The 18,430-nt window shown below is 44.4% G+C and overlaps 1 protein-coding gene across 45 annotated transcripts in view; it reads right to left on the reverse strand.

The window, feature by feature from the left end:
* Positions 1-435: 435 nt before the first annotated feature.
* Positions 436-18,430, reverse strand: part of LOC127002091 (histone-lysine N-methyltransferase SETD1A-like) — a 149,463-nt gene continuing 131,468 nt past the window's right edge. For 2 of the 45 annotated variants that reach the window (XM_050867547.1, XM_050867548.1), the window contains exons 5-8: positions 17,523-17,595; positions 5,941-6,172; positions 1,322-4,041; positions 436-1,114 (exon numbers count right to left, since the gene is read on the reverse strand). In XM_050867547.1, the coding sequence (XP_050723504.1) occupies positions 3,090-4,041; positions 5,941-6,172; positions 17,523-17,595 (1,257 nt within the window). In that variant the 3' untranslated portion in view covers positions 436-1,114; positions 1,322-3,089. Of the gene's footprint in view, positions 4,042-5,940; positions 6,173-17,522; positions 17,596-18,430 lie in introns of all 45 variants that reach the window. The other 43 variants (XM_050867594.1, XM_050867558.1, XM_050867586.1 and 40 more) reach the window with 43 other exon arrangements.

The raw sequence follows: 18,430 nt of genomic DNA on the forward strand, positions 1-18,430 counted from the left end.
ACAATCTCTCGCATCACTTTATCGCCCTATCTCTTTCTTAGCCATTTATCATATCTCTCTTACTTAACAATTTATTTATTTTTCTCTTTATAATCTATCTTTGTTAACATTTTTTTTTCTATTTCTCTATCCTAAAAATGATCTGTCTCTTCTAACGGTTTAATTTTTTTCCGTTTTTGCTCCTCTTAAACAATAAAGAAAGACAAGAGTATATAGTATTAATTTTTGCTTTGTTAGTTTGATATAATGATTGAAATAATGCTGACGATAACAATAATAATAATAATATAATAGTAAGGACATCAATAGCAATAAAAATGACTTTAATACTTGAGAAACAAACATTATTTATTTCTGGCTTTAGTTTTTGCTATAATGATGATAATAATAATAATAATAATAATAATAATAATAATAATAATAATAATAATAATAATAATAATAATAATAATAATAATAATAATAATAATAATAATAATAATAATAATAATAATAATAATAATAATAATAATAATAATAATAATAATAATAATAATAATGATAATAATAATAATAACACAACTGCTAACAACACACAACAACCTTTTCAGATCCTAACCTATTTCACTTTCTCTAAATCACTCATTAATTAAGTTTTGTCCAAGGTCTGGATATACAGGTGTTCAGGATACAGGTAAATCTCTTCACTATCTCCTAAATCACTCCTCTCTATTATACTTTTCCTGAACACGCAAAAAAACAAAAGAGCATCAAGACCCTGCAATAAGTCTGACAGCTTACAAAAGGCGGCTCCTATAAATTCTAACCTATCCTCTCTATTCAGAAATGTATCTAATATTTCCTTAATTATGGGTTTCTTTTGCATTGGCACTCACCACATGACTACCCTGCCTGCTCCTTTTCTATAACCTGTCCTTGGGTGCCTATCGTATTGGCACTCACAACATGACTGCCAAATCTGTACCACTTGTCTAACCTGTCCTTAAGGGTGTGTGTTGTATTGGCACTCACAACATGACTGCCAAATCTGTACCACTTGTCTAACCTGTCCTTAAGGGTGTATGTTGTTTTGGCACTCACAACATGACTGCCAAATCTGTACCACTTGTCTAACCTGTCCTTAAAAGTGTCTATCGTATTGGCACTCGCAACATGACTGCCAAACCTGTTCCACTTATATAACCTGTTCTTAAGAGTGTCTATCGTATTGGCACTCACAACATGACTGCCAAATCTGTACCACTTGTCTAACCTGTCCTTAAAAGTGTCTATCGTATTGGCACTCACAACATGACTGTCAAATCTGTACCACTTGTCTAACCTGTCCTTAAGGGTGTATGTTGTTTTGGCACTCACAACATGACTGCCAAATCTGTACCACTTGACTAACCTGTCCTTGGGTGTCTATCGTATTGGCACTCACAACATGACTGCCAAATCTGTACCGCTTGTCTAACCTGTCCTTAAGGGTGTATGTTGTTTTGGCACTCACAACATGACTGCCAAATCTGTACCACTTGTCTAACCTGTCCTTAAGAGTGTATGTTGTATTGGCACTCACAACATGACTGCCAAATCTGTCCCACTTATATAACCTGTCCTTAAGGCTGTCTATCGTATTGGCACTCACAAAAGCACCGCCAGGTCTGCTCAACTCACTTACTCTTCCTTTATGTTTTCTAGCGTCACCCTTGCCTATTTTCTTTCTTCCTTTTTCTTTCTTTTTTCTTGTTCACCCACTTGTATGTTTTTATGGCATGTTCTTGCTTGAGTCTATAAAATCTGAAACTATCTAACTCAAACCCATTAAATTCGAATCCAACCCTGCTATTTTGCTATCTGAACCTACTTACCACCATCACTCTTATTAGAACCTTTTATGTACTTCACTATTTCTATCCTACTCTTATGGTGTCTGAAATGATCTAACTTTAACCCATTACTATAAATCCTACCTTTTTCTCTCATGCTATTCGAACCCTCTAATTATTTCTTCTCTTCCCTCCTGATCCTCTATAATTACATCCACTCCCTCTTCACTCTTTCTATCCTACTTTTATGGCATCTGAAATTATCTAACTTTAACCCATTACTATAAATCCTACCTTTCTCTCTCATGCTATTCGAACCCTCTAAATAGTTCTTCTCTTCCCTCCTGATCCTTTATAATTACATCCTCCCCCTCTTTATAGATTCCTGTATATGGAGACCTTGATCACTTGTTCTAATAGAGGCACTAACTAGCGGCTCCCCGGACAGCCAATAGGGGTTGAAGGTGACCCAAAGCAACGGTTCTGATTGGTCCTTAACTTTGCTCGCTGGCACCCCCCTCCCCCCTCTCTCGCCTCAGAACTTCCCTTGGGCAAAATGAGAAGGTGGAGGAGGAGGAGGAGGAGTAGGAGGAGGAAAGAGAAGGTGGAATGAGAGAAATAGATAAATAGATAGGTAGCTGGATAGATATGGTATGTGTGTTTGTGTGTGTATGTTTGTGTGTGTGTGTGTGTTTAGAAACTTACACGAATACACAACTTTAAGTGATATGGTTACAGGGATATGCAGTCATGTGTACGCGTTTGATATGTGTACACGGGGTAGATATGTATACAGGATGTTTATGTACGTATAGGCGTGTGTGTAGACCTTGTGTAAGTGTGTGTGCGGGAAGGAAGTAAAGATGGCGAGAGAGGGAGAGAGGAACGAAATTAAGATGGAAGGGAGAGAAGGGGAAGGAGAGAAGAAGGTAAAGCGGAAGGAAGGTAAAGGAAGGAGGAAAAGCCAGACAGGGAGGAGGGAGAGGCAGGGAGAGGCAGGCGGGAAGGGAGACAAGGAGACAGGAAGGGAAAGCCAGACAGGGAGGAAGGGAGTCAGGGAGAGCCAGGCGGGAAGGGAGACAAGGAGACAGGGAGGAAAAGCCAGACAGGGAGGAAGGGAGAGGCAGGGAGACAGGCAGGGAGGCAGGGGGGGGGGGGTGAGGGGGGTGCGTGCATACCAATAATTCTCCGCCACTTTTTATCGCCAGGAGTCACGCGGGAAGGGTGTGTGTGTAGACCTGACCACACACACACACACACACACACACACACACACACTCAGAAGTGGGCCGTGGAGAGGCTCCTGAGCGAGTACTTGGCGCTGGTGCCGAAGGGGTCGGCCAGCGTGCCGCTGATGGTGAAGATGGAGCAGCGCGGCGCGCGGGCAGGGCACGGCGGCGGCGGCGGCGGCGTGCGGGAGACGTCCTCCTCGCCCTCGGAGTAGCCGCCGTGGCAGTCCGCCGCAGAGGGGGAGGCGGGGGCGGCGGGGGGTGGGCTGGGGGGCGCCGCGGGGGGGCAGGGGTCCTCGGCCGTGCCCCAGGGGTCATAGTCCTCCTGGAGCCGCGGCGAGTCCGGGAAGGCCAGGGTGTGCGGCGCCGCCTCACAGGGCCAAGGCGCCGCGTCCTCCATGGGGGTGCGGCCGCCCTCGGAGGGGCGGGGGGCGTGCAGGATGGCCTTGAGCCGCAGCTGCAGCTCGTCGCCCACCGAGGCGCACACCGTGGACCGCTGCGGGGAGAGGGCGCCGCGCCCCCCCTGGCAGGCCTCCAGGGGGTGCCGCGCCAGGGCGTGCGCCACCAGGTTGTCCTCCGGGCGTCGCGTGCACCGCAGGAAGATCGGCTCCGTGTGTCTGGCGCGCGAGGGGGCCGCCTCCCCTCCCCGACCCGCGGCGCCGCCCTCCTCCCCCCCCAGCCCCTCCACGCCCTCCACCGCGCCCTCCCGCCGCGCCTCACACGTGGAGGAGGTGGAGGACGGGGAGGAGAAGAGGGAGGAGGGTGAGGAGCAGGAGGGGGAGGAGGCGACGGAGGAGGGATCAGGGGGGGCGGTGTCTGCGGGGCTGCTGGAGGCTATGACGGCGACCTTGGCGGGGACAGAGGCGGCGGGGGGGGCGGGGAGGGAGGAGCAGGAGGAGGAGGAGGAGGAGGAAGAGGAGGAGGAGGAAGAGGAGGAGGAGGAGGAGCGGGTGCGTTCGTCCCTTACTGAGGCCGAGATTCTGTGACGAGACACGCGGGCCCTGGGGGGGAGGGGGCGTCAGGGGGGGCACACACACACACACACACACACACACACACACACACACACACACACACACACGCACGCACACACCTGGCTACCTTGCCTCATCTAAGTCCGCCCAGGTAAACCAATTTCGGTGGAGAGCAAGATCTTCGTATTAACCTGAGGCCACTTCTTCCTCCTCCTCCTCCTCCTCCTCCTCTTCCCTCATGCCCTAACATACCTCCAGATCTATTTATATTTTCATACAACTAAAATTCAAGTCTCTCTCTCTCTCTCTCTCTCTCTCTCTCTCTCTCTCTCTCTCTCTCTCTCTCTCTCTCCTTCCCTTCCTTCCCTCAGGCCCGTAACCTTACCTAACCTTACTTTCCCTTCCTCTCAAGATTTCCTTCTCTTTCTTCCTTTTCTTCTTTATTCCTCCTCCTTGTTTTCCGTTTCATTCACCTTCTCTTTCCCCTTCCTTTCATTTATATTATTCTCTCTCTTTTTTTCATATCTTCCCCTTCCTACCTTTCTTAAACCTTACATTCTCTTATATTTCTTTTTTCTTTTCAATAATTTCTCCTCTTTTCTTTCACTCACCTTATTCTAGTTCTATCTGTCTTCTGCTCTCTCTATTTTCCCCCTCTTTCTTACATTCCCTTAGTATCCATTCTCCCTCATTTCCCTCTTCTTCCTCCCTACCTCACTTTCCCTTCATCGTCTCTCACCCCCTCCTTTCTTTCCCTTCCTTACCTAACCATTACCTAAGTAGATTTTTGCCTCTCTTTCTTCCTCCCCAACTCTTTCCTTCCATCCATTCCCTCTTATTCCTCCCTACCTCATTTTCCTTTCATCCTCTTCCACCCTCTCCTTACCTTCCCTTCCTTACCTAACCATTACCTAAGTATATTCTTGTCTCTTTTTCTCCCTCTCCAACTCTTTCCTTCCATCCTTTCCCAGCATCTCCTTACCTTCCTCACCCTTTCTAACCTTTGACCTTTCCTAAACCAATACCTGAGCAGGCTTACCCCTCACCTTCCTCCTTCCTAACTCTTTCCTATCATCTTCCCTTAATAACCTTACCTTTGCTTCTCCCTCCCTAAATATTTCCTCTCATTATCTCCCTCCTTCCCTTCCCTTCTAAATCTTACCTTCAACCCCTTCAGCCCCTTTTTTTTATAGCAAAGGAAACAGTTCAAGGGCTTAAAAAAAAGGGGGGGAAGGTAGGGGGGAGGATACCTTACCTATTCTACCCTTTTACCTCTCCTAACTAAATAGATTCTCCTGTCCCCTTACCTTCCTTTCCAAGCCCTGCCTTCACCCCTTACCTCTCCTAACCCTTAACCTTACTTTCCTTACATTTCCGAAACCAATACCATTTCTATATCCTTACCTAAATAGATTCTCCTATCCCCTTACCTTCCTTTCCAAGCCCTACCTTCATCCCTTACCTATCCTAACCCTTAACTTTCCTTTCCTTACCTTTCCTAGTCCCTTACCTATGCAGCTCTTCCTACCTCTTACCTTTCCAAGCCTTCCCTTCAACCCCTTACCTTCCTTACCTGTCCTAACCCCTTACCTCAATAGATTTTCCTACCTCTTATCTTTCCTAGCCTTCCCTTTAACCCCTTACCTTCCTCACCTGTCCTAACCACTTACCTCAATAGATTTTCCTGCCTCTTACCTTTCCTAGCCTTCCTTTAAACCCCTCACCTTCCTTTCATATCCTAATCACTTACCTCAATATATTTTCCTACCTCTTACCTTTCCTAACCTCCCTTACCTGTCCAAACCCCTTACCTCAATAGACTTTCCTACCTCTTACCTTTCCTAGCCCTACCTTCCATCTACCTTCCCTGCCTTTAACCTTCCCCTTCCCTCAACCTGCCTTACCTGCCTTCCACCCCTCCCTTACCTCAGGAGACTCGAGGTTGCATTATCCTCCAGTATATCCAGCACCACCTTCCGCATGGTCCGCACGAGCTGCTCCACCAACAGGTCCGTCGGGGCACTCTCGGGGCAGTTGCAGCAGCGGGCTCTGGTGGGGGCGATGAGGGCGTTGGCGGGGCTGGCGGCGGCGGGGCGGCACTGTACACTGTTCCCCTCAGGATCAGTGCTCACGGGGTACTCGGTGATGACCTGGGACTCTGAGGAGGGAAGAAGGAGAGTTAGGAGGATTTTGACGAAGGAGGAGGAAGAGAAGGAGCGTTAGTAGGATTTGGGTGAAGGGAAGATGGAGGAATGGAAGGGCGTTAGTAGGGTTTGGGTGAAGGGAAGGAGGAGGAAAGGAAGGTGCGTTAGTAAGATTTGGGTGAAGGGAAGAAGGAGGAAGAGAAGGAGCGTTAGTAGGATTTGGGTGAAGGGAAGAAGGAGGAAAGGAAGGGCGTTAGTAGGATTTGGGTGAAGGGAAGAAGGAGGAATGGAAGGGCGTTAGTAGGATTTGGGTGAAGGGAAGGAGGAGGAAAGGAAGGTGCGTTAGTAAGATTTGGGTAAAGGAAAGGAGGAAGGGAAGGAGAGTTAGTAACATAGATGGGCAGTGTTGTATTTGAAAAGTTTTTAAATACGAGCACTGTGAGCGTTTGGGTTGTGTTGGGTTTGCTAGGCTAGGTTAGGTTAGGTTAGGTTGGGATAGGTTGTGTTGTTTTCTATTGGGTATGGTTAGGTTAGGTTAGTTTTGGTTGTGTTTTTGTGGTGTGTTGTGTTGTGTTGTGTTGGGTATAAATAGGTTAGGTTAGGTTAGGTTAGGTTGGGATAGGTTGTGTTGCTTTGTATTGGGTATGGTTAGGTTAGGTTAGGTTAGTTTTGGTTGTATTTTTGTGTTGTGTTGTGTTGTGTTGGGTTGGGTATGGCTAGGCTAGGTTAGGTTGGGATAGGTTGTGTTGCTTTGTATTGCTTATGGTTAGGTTATATTAGGTTAGTTTTGGTTGTGTTGTTGTGTTGTGTTGTGGTGTGTTGTGTTGTGTTGGGATGGGTATGGCTAGGCTAGGTTAGGTTAGGTTAGGTTGGGATAGCTTGTGTTGCTTTGTATTGGGCATGGTTAGGTTAGATTAGGTTAGTTTTGGTTGTGTTGTGTTGTGTTGTGTTTTATTGGGTTGGGTATAGCTAGGTTAGGTTAGATTAGGCTGTGTTGTTTTGTATTGGGTATGGTTAGGTTAGGTTAGTTTTGGTTGTGTTGTTGGGTTGGGTTGGGTTGAGTTTGGTTGGACTTTTACCCCCTTCCCTTCCTCCCTTCTCAGTGCCTTATCTCCCATCCTTAATCTAACACAGTGTTGCATACCGAAGCCTAACCTAACCTAGTGTAACCTGACTTGCGTAACCTAGAGGAATGACGCAGCGTCGGTCTTTCAGGGGCAACCAGGTGAGCCAAGAGAGAGAGAGAGAGAGAGAGAGAGAGAGAGAGAGAGGGGCAGGTATACAAGGACAGGTGGAGCGGGGCAGGAGAACTCTTAAAGCCGGCAGTTCAGTGTGTGTGTTTGCTTGAATGAAGAATTAACGGGGTTCATGTTTATGTTAGAACTGGGGAGGAGGAGGAGGAGGAGGAGGAGGAGGAGGAGGAGGGGGGGGATGAAGAGGAAAAACAAGAAAGGGTGGAGGAGGAGGAGATGAGGAGGAAAAATAAGGAGGAGGAGGAGGAGGACGAAGAGAGCGAGAATAGAACAACAAAAAAGGAGAGAGGAGAAGGAGCAGGAGGAGGAAGAGAACGAGGAGAGAGCAACAAAGAAGGAAGGAGGAGAAAGTGGAGGAGGAGGAGGAGGAAGAAGGAGGAAAAGAACGAAGAAGTAGAGGAGGAAGAGGACAACAAAGAAGGGAGGAGGAGAAGGTGGAGGAGGAGGAGGAGGAAGAGGAAGAGTGATTGAATAAAAGTAGAGGGACGCACTTGAAGAGGAGGAGGAAAAGGACACGGAGGAAATTGAAGGAGAAACATGAGTAGGAAGAGAATGAAAAAAAGGAGGAAGAGAAGAGGCAGGAAGAGGAGGAGTAGGAGGAGGAGGAGGAAGAGAAGAAAAGAGCGAAGACGACAAAGAGAACGAAAAAAAGAAAGAGGAGAAGGAGGAAGGAAATGACGAGGAGGAGGAAGATGACAAGGAGGAGGAGGAGGAGGAGGAAGAAGAAATAACCAAAATGAGAAGGAAGAAAAATTGAAAACAGGAGGAGGAAGAGGAGGATCAGGAGGAGGCATAAAAAAAGGAGGAGGAGGAGGAGGAGGAGGAAGAGGAAGAAGAAGAAGAAAGAGAAGACAGAAGGAGGAGGAGGAGGAGGAGGAGGAGGCTGACACATAAGATTATGTAATGAACGTATTATCAAATCTTACTCGTAAAGGAAAACAACAACAACAACAACAACAACGACGAAATCTTCCTCATAGGGAAATAAATCTACCCCATAATTTTGCTCTTGGGGATAAAAAAAACATCCCTAAAATCTTACTCTTAAGGATAAAAAAAACATCCCTAAAATCTTGCTCTTAAGGATAAAAAACATCCCTAGAATCTTGCTCTTAGGGATAAAAAATCAGAAACGGTTCATATTATTTTTTCCATCGTCTTAATTTTCATTGCACTTTCAGGTTTTCATTGTCAAGGCGCTGATGCAATTCCCTTTAACGGTCTGTCTCTTGCTGTGATTGGTTCAGAGTTTCCCCTTCCTTCCTTCCTTCCTTCCTTCCTTTTAACTTCCCCTTTCCGTTTCTTGTTCTTTCTCCTCTATCCTATCTTCATATTTTTGGGTTCAACATTGTTTCCTTCCTTTCCCTTCTTCCTTCCTTCCGTCCTTCCTTCCTTCCTTCATTCATTCATTTCAACTTTCCCTTTCCGTTTCTTGTTCTTTCTCCTCAATCTTCTTGGGTGCTACACTGTTTCCTTCCTTTCTCTCCTTCCTTCCTTCATTCCTTCCTTCATTCATTCATTTTCCTTTCCCTTCTTCTTTCCTTCCTTCCTTATTTCCTTCCTTCCCCTCCACTGTCTCATTTCCTCTTTCCCTTCCTGTTCGTCTTTCTCTGTTTCCTGTCTGCATTTTCTTGTCTGCAACCTTCCTTCCTTCCTTCCTTCCTTCCTTCCTTCCTTCCTTCCTTCCTTCATCTTCACTGTCCCTCTTCCATTTCCCCCTCTTGTCCTTCTTCCTTCTCTTCCTTTTACATAATTTTATTCTTCACTTCTACCCTTCTTCCTTCCTCCCCTCCTTCCTTCCTTCCTTCCTTGCCTCCTTCCTTCCTTTATTCATTCATGTATTCATTCATTCATTTATTTCGATTTCCCCTTTCCTTTCTCTTCGTTTCTTGTTCTTCTTCCTTCTCCTCCTCTTCCTTCTTCTATAATCCTATCTGCATAGTATTTCTATATTCCTTCCTTCCTTTACATCCTTCTTCCTTCCTTCCTTCCTTATTTCTTTCATATCCACTATCTCTCTTCCTCTTCCCTTTCTTCTTCTTCTTCCTTCTTCTCTATCCTATCTGCATATTATTGTCTGCCTTTCCTTCCTTCCTTCCTCTATTCATTCCTTCATATCTCTGTTCCCCTTCTCTTCATCTCTCTTTCTCGTCTTCCTTCTCTTCATCTCTCTCTTTATCTTCTTCCTTCTCCTCTTCATTTTTTTCCTATTTCCATGTACTTGACTTCCTTCCTTCCTTAATTTTTTCCTTCCTTCCTTAATTCTTTCCTTCCTTCCTTCCGACTGACTTCCCTTCCTCTCTCCTCTCCTTCTTCCTCTTCCTCTTCCTCTTCTTCCTCCTCCTCTCCTTATTTGCATGTTCTTCGCGCTGTCTAACATTCCATTTCTGCGCGCGCGTGTGTGTGTGTGTGTGTGTGTGTGTGTGTTTATATATATGTTAATTTGTGCGTGTGTTCGTATTATTGCGTTTCTCTCTCTCTCTCTCTCTCTCTCTCTCTCTCTCTCTCTCTCTCTCTCTCTCTCTCTCTCTCTCTCTCTCTCTCTCTCTCTCTCTCTCTCTCTCTCTCTCTTTCTCTCTCTCTCTCCTCTCTCTCTCTCTCTCTCTCTCTCTCTCTCTCTCTCTCTCTCTCTCTCTCTCTCTCTCTCTCTCTCTCTCTCTCTCTCTCTCAGGTGGGGAAATCTAGGCAATAATTAACGTGGAAAACGGAAGAACAGGTGACATTAGGCACTAATTACCTCCATTATCTACCTGTGTGAGTACCTCTCTCTCTCTCTCTCTCTCAATCTAGGGTAATTTTGCGTTTAGTTGAGGTAATTATTCTTCCCTAAGTTAGAGTAATGAGAGAGAGAGAGAGAGAGAGAGAGAGAGAGAGAGAGAGAGAGAGAGAGAGAGAGAGAGAGAGAGAGAGAGAGAGAGAGAGAGAGAGAGAGAGAGAGAGAGAGAGAGAGAGAGCCTATATCTGAGCCTCTTTTCATTACTTTTAACTCGATTAATTTACCGCGATGGAGGAGGAGGAGGAGGAGGAGGAGGAGGAGGAGGAGGAGGTGAAGGAGAGGGAAATGGAGAAGTGATGCTGATGAGAGAGAGAGAGAGAGAGAGAGAGAGAGAGAGAGAGAGAGAGAGAGAGAGAGAGAGAGAGAGAGAGAGAGAGAGAGAGAGAGAGAGAGAGAGAGAGAGAGAGAGAGAGAGAGAGAGAGAGAGAGAGAGAGAGAGAGAGAGAGAGAGAGAGAGAGAGACGTTACTTCTTTTCTCACTTCACATTCATTTCGCATTTTAACTCCTCCTCCTCCTCCTCCTCCTCCTCCTCCTCCTCTTCCTCCTCCTTCTCCTCCTCCTCGATATTCTTCCTCCAATGATGATCGCATGAGACTTTTTTTCCTCCGCTCACCTCCTGTCAAGACCTGCTGACGAAGGGAAGAGGGAAGGAGGGAGGGAAGGAGAGGAAGGGAATGAAGGGAGGAATGAAGGAAATGAATGAAGGAAGGATGGAGAAAAGGGAGAGGGAGGAGTAGAGGGACATAGAGAAAGAAGGAAGGAGAGGATGGAAAGAAAGGAATGAAGGAACGAATTTAGAAAGGAAGGAAGTGAAGAAGGGGGAAAAAAGGACGAAAGGGGGAGAGGGAAGGAATGAATGAAGGAAGAAAAGGATTGGGAGAAGGGAAGAAGAGAGAAATGAAAAAAGAAAAGGAAGAAGGAAAAGTGAGAGAAAGAAGGAGGGAGAGATTGATGAAGAGAGGGAATGAAGGAAAGGAGTGAAAGAAAGGAAGAAGGGCAAAACAGAGAAATGGAAAAAGAAAAGGAAGAAGGAATAGTGAAAGAAAGAAGAAGGGAAAGATTGATGAAGAGAGGGAATGAAGGAGAGGATGGAGAGAAAGGGAAGAGGGAGATAAAGCCAGATACGAAGGAAGGAAGGAAAAGAAAGCAGTTAAAGAATAACTGAAGATAAGAAGAAAGGAAGGAAGGAAGGAGAATGAAGAAAATAATGGGGGAACAAATAAACGAAGGAAGGAAGAGAAAGGAGAATAAAAGGAATGAGGTAAAAAAACAAAACAAAAATCAAAAGGTCAGGAGAGAAAGAAGAGGAAGGAAAAGAAAGAAGGGAAGAAGGAGTGAAGGAATAAAGAGGTGAGAGGAGGAACAGGAAGACAGACAGACAGGAGGACAGGCAGGAAGACAGACAGTGACAGACAGGCAGAAGACAACATCATCAAGGCCACATCACATTACGGGAGGAGGAGGAGGAGGAGGAGGAGAAAGAGAAAGGAAGGAAGGAAGGAAGAAGAAGAAGAAGAAGAAGAAGAAGAAGAAGAAGAAGAAGAAGAAGAAGAAGAAGAAGAACACGAAGAAGAAGAAGAAAAACAAGAACAAGAACAAGAACAAGAAGAAGAAGAAGAAGAAGAAGAAGAAGAAAAAGAAGAAGAAGAAGAAGGAAGGGAAGGAGGAGAAGAAGGGAAAGGAGAAAATAACGTAAGGAGAGAAAGAGTGAGAAAAAATAATGAAAAACAAGATGGATGAGAGAGAGAGAGAGAGAGAGAGAGAGAGAGAGAGAGAGAGAGAGAGAGAGAGAGAGAGAGAGAGAGAGAGAGAGAGAGAGAGAGAGAGAGAGAGAGAGAGAGAGAGAGAGAGAGAGAGAGAGAGAGAGAGAGAGAGAGAGAGAGAGAGAGAGAGAGAGAGAGAGAGAGAGAGAGTTGGAAAGGAAGGAAGGCGGCGGCATAAAAGGAAATAAAGGAAGGGAAGAAACGAAAGAAGAAGAGGAAGAAGAAGAAGAAGAAGAAGAAAAGAAGAAGATAACAATAACACAATCAAGACAAACAAACAAAAAAAAAAGACCAAAGACGCAAAAAAACAACAACAAGGATAAGAAAATGATAATGACGAAGAGGAAGAGGAGGAGGAAAAGGAGGAAAAGAAGAAAACAAAAAGAAGAAGAAAAGTGTTATAACTATTTTCTTTCTATTCTTACTGTTCATGGTGTTCCTATTGTCATTGTTGTTGTTTGTTGTTGTTGTTGTTGTTGCTGTTGTCATTGTTGTTGTTTTCACTCTTTGTCGCTCTCTCTCCCTCGTAACAAAACGCGCGTCGAACACATTCAAAATAAGCCCCAGACTGAGTTCGTCCCATTGCAAAACTTTCTCCCGCGGTCTCTTTGTCTCATTACGAAGTTGTTAATTATGCTAACACAATACCACCACCACCACCACCACCACCACTACCATCACCACCACTACCATCAACACCAACAAAACGTAACTCCATAATTAAAACCAGGAAGGAAGGGAACAAAAGAAGGAAGGAAGGAAAGAAAGAAAACAAAAGGAAAATAGATAGAAAGGAGAGGAAGGAAATGAAGGAAAGGAAGGTAGGTATTGGACAAGAATGAAAGGAAATAATGAAGGAATGAAGGAAAGAAGGACGAAGGAAAGAAGGCAGGAATTAAGGAAGGAAGAAAGGAACGGAAAGTAGATGGGAGAGAGGAAGAAAGGATAGGATTTGAAAGGAAGATGGAGGATAAGAAAAGAAGGAAAGAAAGAAGGAATGAAGGAAAGAAGGAGCGAATAAAGAATCACCACCATCACTACTACCACCATCATCACCACCACCACCACCATCATCACCACCACCACCACCACCATCATCACCACCAAAGAGAACGGTAAGGAAAGAAGGGAAGGCAGGAAGGAAAGAAAAGAAGGAAGGAAGGAAGAAAGGGGAAAAAGAGGATAAAAGTATAGGAAAAGAGAAAAGATGAGAGAGAACGGTAAGGAAAGAAGGGAAGGCAGGAAGGAAAGAAAAGAAGGAAGGAAGGAAGGAAGAAAGGGGGAAAAGAGGGAAGTAGGGAAAAGAGGATAAAAGTATAGGAAAAGAGAGAAGATGAAAGAACGGTGAGGAAAGAATGGAAAGAAGGAAGGAAAGAAGAAAGGAAGGAAGGAAGGAAGAAAGGGGGAAAAGAGGGAAGTAGGAAAAAGAGTATAAAAGAATAGGACAAGAGAGAATGAAAGAGAGAAAGGAGGAAAGAAATTAAAGAAGGAATGAAAAGAAGGAAAAAAAAGAAAAAAAAAGGAAAAAGAAAAGAAAGGAGGAATGAAAAAAGGAAAAAAAGAAGGGAAAAAGAAAAAACAAAAGAAAGAAGGAATGAAAAGAAGGAAAAAAAGAAGGAATAAAGGAAAAGGAAAGAAAGAAGGAACAAACCACCACCACCACCACCACCATCACCACCACCACCACCACCACCACCACCACTACCACCGCCAGCCTCTCCTTCCACGGGTTTCATTAAAGACTTGTAAACAAACTCCAGCACAGATAAGAGGAAGTCTAAGGCGGGAAGTGTGAAGTAGAAACGCCTTGACTTCTACGAGGACCCATACTCTCAAACATTTCGGAGCTCACACACCCACATTTGGTAAGGCTTTCGTAGAGGTTGTTGCGGATATTTCCAAGGGTAGTTCTACGAGTCTAGGGATAGTTTCGTAAGGCTTCTGCGCTATGTATGTGAAGAAACACTCAAGAAAACCCAACTAATCTCCTTTGTGGAGTTTGGAAATTAGTTATTGTAAGAGTCGAAAGCGTCTGAGTATGCTTCAAATAGTAACATGTTCAATGGTTCTACTACTACTACTACTACTACTACTACTACTACTACTGCTACTACTACTACTACGACTACTACTACAATGATGATAAGAGTTGAAGTATGAATAATAATGATAATAGGACTTCAATCAGGCTGGGAAATGACACAAATATATTACTTTTTTTCAATATACGAAGCGAACAATGTCTCTATTGAAAGCTACTACAATGCCTGGTTGATTAAATTTGTTTCTTATTAATAAAGAGGCGCGGACACACACACACACACACACGCACACACACACACACACACACACACACACACACATACATATGCACACACAGTTTTTAAAGGTCATGAGAGTGAATGGAGTGAATAAAACCAGCAATTAGAGAACAAAGCAAAAATGAAACCAATGTTATTAAAGCCATTCAGAACTCCAATACACACACACACACACACACACACACACACACACACACACACACACACACACACACACACAAACAGAAAATGAAAGAGAGAGAGAGAGAGAGAGAGAGAGAGAGAGAGAGAGAGAGAGAGAGAGAGAGAGAGAGAGAGAGAGAGAGAAAGTGGTATTGCTGAACAAATATTACTAAATGGGAAGAGACAAACACTGGTGATGGTGGTGGTGAGGGTGGTGGTGGTGGTGATGGTGGTAGTGGTGGTGGTGGTGGTGACCTAGAATAAGCAATGTCGATGATTGATGATGATGATGATGATGATGGTGGTGGTGGTGGTGGTGGTGATGTTGTTAGCAGTAGCAGAGATGAAGTAGGAGGAAAAGAAGAGGAGGAGGAGGAGGAGGAGGAGTACAAAGGAAGGAGTGCAAAGGAAAAGCAAACAGCAACAGACCTCTTGGTCCTAACTAGGCTGTTTGTTGTTGCTACCATCTGCTCTAATCTACGAGTCAGAGACACAGGACAGCAAAGGCGAAGGCTCCCACCGGTCCCTCCAGCCGAGGCTGGCACGAAAAGGAAGAATACCATGTAGTATAGAAAAACTACAATGGGTTTTTACATGGACAGAAGGAAGATCATACACGACAACTAAGCTAACACTACTTTCTGTTAGACCGGAGCAAAATAGCGGATGTTCGGGCTAGCTTCTAAATATTTGCCTAGTCGGTTTGTCAACGTGCAAATAGTTTCGCTTTCGACGACGTTTTGAGGCAGACCATTCCATACATTGATGACACGGTTGAAGAATTGTTTGGATTCATTTGAGAAGAAACACTTCCTCGTTATTTTGTATCCATTGTTTCTTGTTACACTTGATTGAGAGATTGTAAAATAATCATGAACATTAACGTTATCGAGTCCCTTGAACATTTTAAACACTTCTATAAGGTCACCTCTTAGCCTGCGCTTTGATAAGCTGAATAAGTTCAGTTCTTTAAGTCTGTCTTCGTACGGTTTGTTTCGCAGTCTGGGGATCTTTTAGTAGCTCGACGCTGCACCCTCTCGAGTTTATCTATATCTTTTCTGTAATAGGGAGACCACAACTGAACGCAATACTCAAGATGTGGGCGAACTAACGAATTGTACAGTGTCGATATTACTTTTTCTGATTTGTGTTCAAATGTACGACCAATAAATCCGATCAATTTGTTGGCAGTTTTTACTATTTCTGTGGAGGAGGAGGAGGAGGAGGAGGAGGAAGAGGAGGAGGAGGAGGAGGAGGAAAACGGAAGGAGGAGAAGGAGGAGAGTCTTACCTGCCACACTGAAGAGGTTTTAAGGAGAATGAGAATCTCTCTCTCTCTCTCTCTCTCTCTCTCTCTCTCTCGTAATCCTTATTATACGAGTAATTGACATCCTTCACTTATTTTCCTCCTCCTCCTCCTCCTCCTCCTCCTCCTCCTCCTCCAATCTTTTTCTTGTCATTCTTGTCATCGTAATAATGAGTCCTTATGAGTTTCCTTTCAATAATGACGACAGTGATGATGGTAATAATAATAATAATAATAATAATAATAATAATAATAATAATAATAATAATAATAATAATAATAATAATAATAATAATAATAATAATAATAATAATAATAATAATAATAATAATAATAATTTAGTTACTCATTTGTCATTTTCCTCTTAATATTTTTTTCATCTTATTATTCATGATTAGAAAAAAAAATCGTGTAAGTTTAAAATATTTTTGTAATTAAAACGCAAAAAATAAGTAATTGAGAGAGAGAGAGAGAGAGAGAGAGAGAGAGAGAGAGAGAGAGAGAGAGAGAGAGAGAGAGAGAGAGAGAGAGAGAGAGAGAGAGAGAGAGAGAGAGAGAGAGAGAGAGAGAGAGAGAGAGAGAGAGAGAGAGAGAGAGAGAGAGAGAGAGAGAGAGAGAGAGAGAGAGAGAGAGAGAGAGAGAGAGAGAGAGAGAGAGAGAGAGAGAGAGAGAGAGAGAGAGAGAGAGAGAGAGAGAGAGAGAGAGAGAGAGAGAGAGAGAGAGAGAGAGAGAGAGAGAGAGAGAGAGAGAGAGAGAGAGAGAGAGAGAGAGAGAGAGAGAGAGAGAGAGAGAGAGAGAGAGAGAGAGAGAGAGAGAGAGAGAGAGAGAGAGAGAGAGAGAGAGAGAGAGAGAGAGAGAGAGAGAGAGAGAGAGAGAGAGAGAGAGAGAGAGAATGTCAGCCAGTCAGCCAGGCAAGGAGACAGACAAACAGACAGACAAACAGACAGATAGACAGGCGAGAAGATGAGTATTAGATCTGGAGAAAGGAGGGAAGGGAGGGAGGGAGAGAGAGAGGGAGGGAGGGAGGAAGGGAAAGAGGAAGGGAGGTTGACAAGAACGAGATGAAAGGAAAGAAAAGATAAACGAGGTGAGAAAGAAGGAAGAGGAAGAGGAAGAAGAGGAGGAGGAAGACAAAGGCGACGAAGAAGAAGGGGAAGAGGAGGAAATAACAAGCCAAAGAAATGGAGAGAGAAAAAGAAGATAAAGAAAAATATAACAGAAGGGTAGGCGGTGGCTGAGTGGTAGCGTGCGGGCTCCACATTCACCGTGTGATGGACGACGCGGGTTCGAATCCTCACGCTACCACCGTGGATTTTTCAGTCACCGCCGAGTGACCTATGTCCTATGCTGTCCTGAAGGCCACTCATCAACCCGGATTCTAGAGGAAACCGTCCAAGTGAATCAAGAAGGAGTTCCGGGGGGCAGCATGAGCCAATGCAAGATGGCACCACTATAAACACTTGCCTGCGCCATGACGGGCTGTGGCCGACCATCAGGCCCCACTACGAAGGCCTACCGGTACCATAGCCGAAGACGTAAAAAAAAATGATAGAAGAAAAAACAAAAATAGGAAAAAAAAGCGTAAAAAAACGAACAAATAAATAAGAAATCTAGAAAAGTGAAACCAGGACAACAAAGATGAAATTACAAGAGAGAGAAACACACACACACACACACACACACACACACACACACGCACACACACACACACACACCTCCCAAATTCACACGCAAACTTACCTCTCTCTCTCTCTCTCTCTCTCTCTCTCTCTCACACACGTACCTATAGTTGTGTTGAGCGTGGCGGCAGCTCTCCTGAACCTCACCCTCGCCACCTCCGCCTCGCCCGCCGTCAGCTGGAAGGGTAAACAAACAATGACGTCTCAAGAAAAACACTATTAAGTCTTCTCACCATAATCTCGGTTCTCTCTTTTTTTTTTTCTCACATTATTCTTTCTCTCATTCCTTTATCTTGTTCTTAGTTTACTGTTTATGTTCATTGTGTAATAGTAATAGTTTTTTTTCACAAGTTCAAATATTTCAATCTTAAACTTTAGCCTCTCAACTTCAACGTATCGCTCATTTATTAATACGGTAAGGAAATAACTCTGATGCAAAAAAGTGAATAAACAAATAATTCCTTAGGTGATTAATTTGTCCTTATTCATTGTAAAATTGTGTTCGTCTTTCTTCCGGTGTCCTTCATTATCTTATTCTTTGTCTAAATCCGTTTAACTCATTAACTTATCTTCTTCCTAAGTTGCTGTTAATATTCACTGTAACCCAGGTCCATATTCTTAAACATTTCGGGAGGCGGTGGCTGAGTGGATAGCGTGACGGCGCCGAGTTTAAGATGACGCGGGTTCGCGCCCCGCCCGGTGACACCAGGCTGGGATTTTTCAGCCCCCGCCGAGTGGCTTAAGACTACCCACATGCTGTCCAGAAGACCACCTATCAACCCGGACTCTAGATTCTAGGATTAAAGATGAGCTCCGGGAGGACAGCATGAGCCAATGCAAGATGGCGCCACTATAAACACTTGCCTCCGCCACAACGGGCTAGGCCATACCATCAGGCCCCTCCAAAACAAGTCTACCGGCGCCACAGGTGAAGACGTAAAAAAAAAAAAAAACACCACATTTGATAAGGCTTTCGTGACTTATGTGGGTACCATTTTAGTAGATTGTTTTA

Source organism: Eriocheir sinensis, chromosome 22, assembly GCF_024679095.1.
Source record: "Eriocheir sinensis breed Jianghai 21 chromosome 22, ASM2467909v1, whole genome shotgun sequence".
Classification (NCBI taxonomy): domain Eukaryota; kingdom Metazoa; phylum Arthropoda; class Malacostraca; order Decapoda; family Varunidae; genus Eriocheir; species Eriocheir sinensis.